The sequence below is a fragment of the Cebus imitator genome, unplaced genomic scaffold, assembly GCF_001604975.1.
Source record: "Cebus imitator isolate Cc_AM_T3 unplaced genomic scaffold, Cebus_imitator-1.0 Scaffold110, whole genome shotgun sequence".
NCBI lineage: Eukaryota > Metazoa > Chordata > Mammalia > Primates > Cebidae > Cebus > Cebus imitator.
The window spans coordinates 4,354,028-4,361,907 of NW_016107425.1; the positions used below are offsets into that span (position 1 = coordinate 4,354,028).

At 38.5% G+C, this 7,880-nt stretch overlaps 1 protein-coding gene across 1 annotated transcript in view; it reads right to left on the reverse strand.

Moving 5' to 3' along the window:
- Positions 1-7,880, reverse strand: part of CIR1 (corepressor interacting with RBPJ, CIR1) — a 46,697-nt gene that overhangs the window by 22,349 nt on the left and 16,468 nt on the right. The window contains exon 7 of the mRNA XM_017538252.2: positions 7,490-7,607. Coding sequence (XP_017393741.1) covers positions 7,490-7,607 — 118 coding nt within the window. The remainder of the gene's footprint in view (positions 1-7,489; positions 7,608-7,880) is intronic.

Consider the following 7,880-nt stretch of genomic DNA (forward strand, 5'->3'; position numbering starts at 1 on the left):
CTTTTGCCTAGGCTGGAGTGCAGTAGCATGATCTTGGCTCACTGCTCCGCTTTTGGGTTGGTTTCAAGTGATTCTCCTGTCTCAGCCTCCCAAGTAGCTGGCATTATAGGTGCCCGCCATCACGCCTGGCTAATTTTGTATTTTTAGTAGATGGGGTTTCACCATGTTGGCCAGGCTGGTCTCAAATGCCTGACCTGGTGATCCACCCACCTCGGCCTCCCAAAGTGCTGGGATTACAGGCATGAGCCACTGTGCCTGGCCTACAATTTTTAATTCTTCTAAAACAATGTTCATCTAAAAAACTTATAAATGTAATTTACCTTCACTAATGGAAATACAGGTAAGCCAACAAGATGAAACTAAAATTAATGTTAATATTTGTCTGTCTCCTTCCAATCCTTTTTCTAAAAGTATCTGTCTGTCTATCTACATGTCTACCTCAAGATACAAAGAGAAACACAAATGTAACTACTCTGTTTTATAACCTGCTTTTCTTATTTGATCAAAGGTTGTAAACAATATCCATATCATTAAGAAATCTTCATATCATTTAAAATAGCTGCATAGTATAGTATTCCATTGTAACAATATTCTATAATTATTCACTTAATATCCTTTTATTGGATATTTAGTTGTTGTTTATCTTTTTTTTTTTTTTTTTGAGATAGAGTCTCCCTTTGCCGCCCAGGCTAGAGTGCAGTGGCACAAATTTGGCTCACCACAACCTCTGCCTCACAGGTTCGAGCAATTCTAATGCCTCAGCCTCCTGAGTGGCTGGGATTACAGGTGCACACCACCATTCCCAGCTAATTTTTATATTTTTAGTAGAGATGGAGTTTCACCATGTTGGCCAGGCTGGTCTCAAACTCCTGACCTATGGTGATTTGCCTGCCTTGGCCTCTCAAAGTGTTGGGATTACAGGTGTGAGCCACTGTGTCCACCCTCTCTTTTACTAAAATATTATACACAACCCTTTGTGACTAAATATCCTTGATTATTTCCTTAGGATAGATTCATGACTTGTAATAAGTAAAACATAATTTAAAGAAACAGAAAAAGGTATTTTGCTCCCAAATCGTCAACTGTTCTTACATATAGTTTAAGCTGATGGTTCTTGACCTTGATGATGCCTAAGAAATAGATCAGTAACTTTCATCATTTTATGTGGCATAAAGATGGTGAAAGTTACTGATTTTGTAAATCATAATTTTATCATACAGTTCAGATATTCTAAGATACATGATTTAAGAAATTAAAATACCCAAGGTATTTACAAATATTTGTTCTCATACCATGTTAGTTTGAATGGAAAAACTGGAAATGGAAATTTCCCTAACACCTTATTCTATAAAGACTGAAGCAAAGAATTAATTCAGTCTGCTAGTTATTTCTCATCATGAACATAGCCTTTACAACACACCGGTTACTCTGCTTTTTTTAACTGTTCCAATTATTCTGAAAATATATTTAATATGGGAGTACAAAGGAAAACATTAGCCTTCTGAAGAATATCATGTGACATTCAGTGTTTGAAAAGCCTAAATTTTAAGTTTCTTTTCCAATTTTAATTAATCACACATTTTAACATAAAAAAATTATCTGTAATTTCACCAAATTAACATATTAATTGTTTTCATTTTTCCGTTTCTTTCCAGTCCTAATTTACATGCCCCTAGATTTATATTAGAATTATAGCATAGATTCAATTGCTATTCTTTAGTTTACTTAAGATATCAACAGTTTAGTTTGCCATTCCCCTAGTGTTGGATATTTAGACTGTTTACAAAGGTGAAAAATTAGAAATGATGTTGAAAATGTCTTCTCTCACCTTTAAAAAAACTCTTTTAACACATTACCATCTTTCCTTTATATTATCCCTCTGCGTGTGTTTTGCCTGTTTCTTTTTACAAGCAAAACACGTGTGCGCGCGCACACACGCACGCACGCGCACACACACACACACACACACACACACACACACACACACAATTCCATGGCATTAATTTTGCTTACAGTGGTTTCACCAAACTTTCAGATTGTGAACAACATCTTTGGGAAGCAAGATGCTCAGACTTCTCCCTCCTCTCAGGACTCTTCTTCAACAGCCCCTCTGCAACTGGGGCTTGGGAACCAACATTCACACAAAATACTTAAGTGAACCTTTACTTTAGGTAGGTTTGAGAAAACACTGGCTACAGCATCAGTGGCCAAATCCTTTTGGCCAGCTTTTTAAGAGCCATTCAAATCTGTTGTTATCATTTAAAGTCATCCAAGTTAAATCTTCTGTGCTTATGTTTCTCTTCTAATCTTTGTTTTTCAGTCAGCCTTTCCTTCTAAGTTTTAATTCTTCAAAGCTCATTTTAGTCCCACCTCCTCTATTAGCCACATAATTTAACACTGTTATTCTCTATTAAATAGAGTCTTACATAATACTGTACTTTGTTTTCCTGACTAGGTTGTAAACTGGGATTACTCTATGTTAATTTGATGTGTCTGATTAGATTATAAACCAGGGGCTGAGCCTGTATCTTCTATGAGCTTGGGTTCAAAAAATAAAACTTACTGGCTGATGTATAAGATGTCAAATACAACAGAGTTGGCAAATACAATTATTTCAAAAAGTAAACAAAAAACTTCAGTTCTAAGAATTAAGCAAATGGAGGCAGAGAGATGTTAAGCAGCTTGCCTAAAGTTATACAGATACAAAGCAGCAAAACATTTAGTAGCTATGTATGGAGCTACATAGATGCCTGGCTGTAAACCTGGCTGCAAACAAGACATCTATGTAGCTCCACAGCTTCTCAGTCTGTGTGCTTAACCACTAAGTACAGGGCCCCTCAGAAATGATGGTTTCCTCTATATGAAAGGGTATTCCTTTTGCCTAAGGTGCTCAATGCTCTTTTCCCCTGTCTTGCCTGTCACCATCCTTCCTGTCATTCAGGTCTCAGCTTAACATTGCTTCCTTAGAGGAGCCCTTCCTGACCACTTAATCTAAAGTAATTCCCCATTTAGTTCTCATCGCAGTATCCAATTAAATATTCATCACAGAACTTATAAATACCTGACATTTTCTTATTTATTAGTTTACTGTGTGTCATTCCCAATATAATGAAAGGTGTTGGTATTGCGTTCCTAGAGCCTAGAACAATGCCTGGCACAGAAAAAGTGCTCCATAAATGATGACTGAATAAATATGTTTATCTTACCAACTACTGATGAACACTTAGGGTTGTTGCCAATCTTTCACTACTATAAATCTTAGAAAATCTGGCTTATCACATTTTTATTATAAATTACTGGAAGGCAAATTTCTAAAAAGGTATGCATGTTTTTCAGGCTTTTGACATATATCAGCAAATATATAACCTCTCCAGAAAGGTTGCTTTAATTTATGGAGAGGATTAAAATGTTCATTTAGGCTGGGCACAGTGGCTCACACCTGTAATCCCAGCACTTTGGGAGGCCAAGGCTGGTGGATCATGAGGTCAGGAGTTCAAGACTAGCCTGGGCAACATGGTGAAACCCCATGTCTACAAAAAGTACAAAAATTAGCTGGGCATGGTGGCTTTATGCCTGTAGTCTCAGCTACTCAGGAGGCTGAGGTGGGAGGATTGCTTGAGCCTGGGAGGCAGAGGTTGCAGTGAGTTGAGACCCATGTCACTGCCCTCGAGTCTGGGAAAGAGGATAACACACTGTCTCAAATAAATAAATAAATAAACAAATAAATAAAATGTTCACTTTACCACACTTGTGCCAATACTGGATGCATACCTTTTAAAAATATTTACCAAGTTTGACAGGCAAAATGGTAATATATTGTTTTAGTTTTCATTTGTTATTCATGTTGTTGAAAATATTTTCATATGTTTAATGGTTATTTGAATTCTGCCTTTTGTAAACCATCTTTATGTTCTTTGCTCCTTCATGTTTGTTTGTTCATCTTCCTCATATTGACTCGAAAGAACATTTTCGTTTTGGAGATAGAGTCTCACTTTGTCACCAGGGCTGGAGCACAGTGGTGCAAACCTGGCTCACTGCAGCCTCAACCTCCTGGACTCAAACGATCCTCCTGCCTCAGCCTCTTGACTAGCTGGGACTACATGTGCAGATCACCAAGCCCAGCTAAATTTTTTTGTATTTTTTGTAGAGACAGGGTTTCATCATGTTGCCCAGGCTGTCCTGGACTCCTGGGCTCAAGCAATCCTCCTGCCTTGGCTTTTCAATGTGCTGGGATTACAGGCATGAGCCACTGTGCCCAGCCCTGAAAGAACATTTTATATATTAGGGTTATCAGCCTGATGCAGAGAAACCATACTATTTCCACAAAGGTAATGCTTCTCATCCTCTCCCACCCAGGTGCTCAATTCATTCAGAGAAAAAGAATCACTAATAAGTAGACTTCACAAGCCTGGTTACATACATGCTAAAACTTGATAGGAACCAAATGATTGAACATTTTTTTCTAGTTCATTCCCTTGATTCTGAAAAAGTTCATTTTACCAAGGAATAGTACTACAGTAAAACCCCATCATAAGAGGGGTCCAAAACTGTCAATTGTATAAATTGAGTGACTGAGTTATTATAAGGTGGCTGGAGAAGAGCCAATAACCAGCTTTATTATATCTGAATTCACATAATTGTGGGCATGTTTTTGTGAGGTTTTATTGTTTTCAGTACTCTTAAAAACAGGTTGACTATTCAGTTAGCACAAGTTCTTTTGATTTTTAGCAGACTTTCTAACATAGACTCAAGAGAAATCAAGTCTGTTGATTATTAAAAGAAAGCACTAAGTCTGGAGTCTATATACTCAGGATCAGAGTAAGGCAACGTTGAGGCATAAAGGTAACTACTACTTCCGCCTGACCCAAGTCAACCCACGAGTCATGCGGTTACAGGGGCACTACAAGGTTAAGGGTGAAGGAAAAGATGAGAAAGATGCAACCCCTTCCAGAAAACAGTTTATACTTTTCAGATATAACAACAAATCCCTGTGACTAAAAAACAGGGGTCAGAAATATTTCAGTGCATTTCTGAAATATTTGTACTTCTGAATGTTTGTACTTATATTTGTACTTCTGAATATGTTTGTACTTACTGAAATACTTCGGTACATTTCTGAAATATTTGTACTTCTGAATATGTTTGTACATTATGTACTGAAAACCCATTTTCAGAAATACAATTTGTACTTCTGAAACACAAAATATTTGTATTTCTAAAAATGGGTTTTCAGTACATAATGTATGCTACTCCATTTTCTTTGGGGCTTTATTTCCTTTGAGGCCTTTCTCCCTTCTTCTACTCATCAGCTGGGGGCAAGGGAGAAGAAGGTATTAGGTATATAAACTTTTAAGGGTACCTGTACTGTGGTATCAGTGGGATGTTCTTTTGTCAGAGATTGCCACACTTAAGTCCATATCAGTACTGTCTCACCTGACAATACTGAGCAAATAATTTCCTCCTACTTCAACTGAACAAATAGTTTCCTTCTACTTAAAAGGGGGTTACTGGCCAGGCCTAGTGGCTCCTGTCTGTAATCCCACCACTTTGGGAGACTGAGGCAGGCGGATCACTTTGAGCCCAGGAGTTTGAGACCAGCCTGGGCAACATGGCAAAACCCTATCACTATTAACAAGTACAAAAACCAGCCCGGCATGGTGGTGTGTGTCTATAGTCTCAGCTAGCTACTCAGGGGGCTGAAGTGGGAAGATAGCTTGAGCCTGGGAGTCGGAGGTTGCAGTGAGCCAAGACTGCGCCACTTCCCTCCAGCTTGGGAGGCTGAATCAGACCTTGTCTCAAAGAAAAAATAAAATAAAAAGGGCTGAGCACAGTGGCTCACACCTATAATCCTAGCACTTTGGGAGGCTGAGGCAGATGGACTACCTGAGCTCAAGAGTTCCAGACCAGCCTGGCCAACATGGTGAAACCCCTTCTCTACTAAAAATACAGAAAATTAGCCGAATGTGTTGGCAGGTGCCCATAATCCCAGCTACGTGGGAGGCTAAGGCAGAAGAATTGCTTGAACCCGAGAGGCGAAGGTTGAGGTTGCAGTAAGCCGATATTGGGCCATGGCACTCCAGCTTGGGCAACAGAACAAGACTCTGTCCCCACCTTACAAAAAAAAAAAAAAAAAAGTTTTTTGTCATGCCTGTAATCCCAGCACTTTGGGAGGCCAAGGCAGGCAGATCACTTTGAGCTCAGGGGTTTAAGATCAGCCTTGGCAACATGATAAAACCCTGTCTCTACTAAAAGTATAAAAGTCAGCCAGCGTGGTGGTGTGTGCCTATAGTCCCAGCTACTTGGGAGGCTGAGGCAGGACAATCGCTTGAACCCAATAGGCAGAGGTTGCAGCAAGCCGAGATTGTGCCACTGCACTCCAGCCCAGGCAACAGAGTGAGACACCATCTCAAAAAAACAAAAAAACCAGACAAACTCATCATTCAGCAAATTCCTAAACTCCTAACAGGAGGACTGGCACTTTGAATCCTATATCGGCTTGCTGGAAAGAAGAAGGAGCTCTAGCTATAGAATAGAGGCTAAAGATCGTATGCTGATTGAGAGTGAACCCTGGGCTCAGATTGAGGCAGCTATGAGAGCCGAAGGGAGTCTAAGGAGGTGCATCACAGGCATTGGTGGCCAGAGCTTCATGCCCAGAGCTTCAATAGAGCAGTCCTGCTTTGTATGTTCTTATACTGAGGTTTCATGTAAGATTTCTTTAAAAAAAAAAAAAAAGGGTTCTGTAGCTGCTTTAAAAATGCAGCAAATCTCCAAGTTGTACTATCACCCTTATTTTAAAATAAGGAGCTGAAGTTCATAAAAGTAAAAGGACTTGCTTAAGGTTATAGTATTAAGCAAATTATTTCTATCATGATCTATTACAAGTTAGGGTTGGATTATCGTGCCTGTTTCAATAATATACTAACAAGGCACTGATAAATCTAAGTTAAAACATCTCAGTTTAGTATCTTTTTAGAAAAAGAACTAAAATGATCTAAACCAAATTAGACCAATTTTCTGAAGGAGACAGTAATATGCAGGACAGTAAGTAACTTTAAGTCAAAAACAATTTTAACATACTCACCTTTGTTTTTATCTCTGTACTAAAAAGAGATGGCTGCTGAGGCTTTCAGTCCAGTCTAGTTTTACAATTCAGGAAGGTATGAATAGGAGAAAATGCCATTTTATCTTCCATTTTTAGGCTACTAACCTGATCAAGTATGTTTAATGTATTTTACTTCAAAACTTAGTTCATAGGGCCTTTGGCTGGAAAAATTAAACTTAATCCTATTACACAGCATTTCAATTCAACATCAGCGTTTCCCATTAATCATATTTTGGGAATGGTCTTAGTCCAAAAAAAGAAAAAACAAAAACAAAAAACCACACACACAAACCCACATAAAACAATACCCAGAAAGAGTAAAGGAAAATGTTGTTTAATCTTTCCTTGTTTGTCCTATCCCAAAAACAAATCATGTCTAGTGCCTACCTGAGCCATCAGTGGGCACCGAACTTGCATTGATTCCAGAAAGACCAAACAAAGGACATTCTCGATCTGTGTTAACATGACCCCATTTGTGACATTTAATGCACCTCACATTTCGAACCTGAGAAATAATGAATGTTATTTTGGTTACTAAAACAGTAAGAATCTAACCAATGTTGAAATTCCTATTCCTTGACAGAATTTAAGCTAAAATTACATTTTTAAAAGATCTCCAGGGAAAGAGACTCTGTAACTATGTTTGGTAATTTATTTTATTTATTTATTTATTTATTTTTTTTGAGACGGAGTTTCGCTCTTGTTACCCAGGCTGGAGTGCAATGGCGCAATCTCGGCTCACCGCAACCTCCGCCTCCTGGGTTCAGGCAATTCTCCT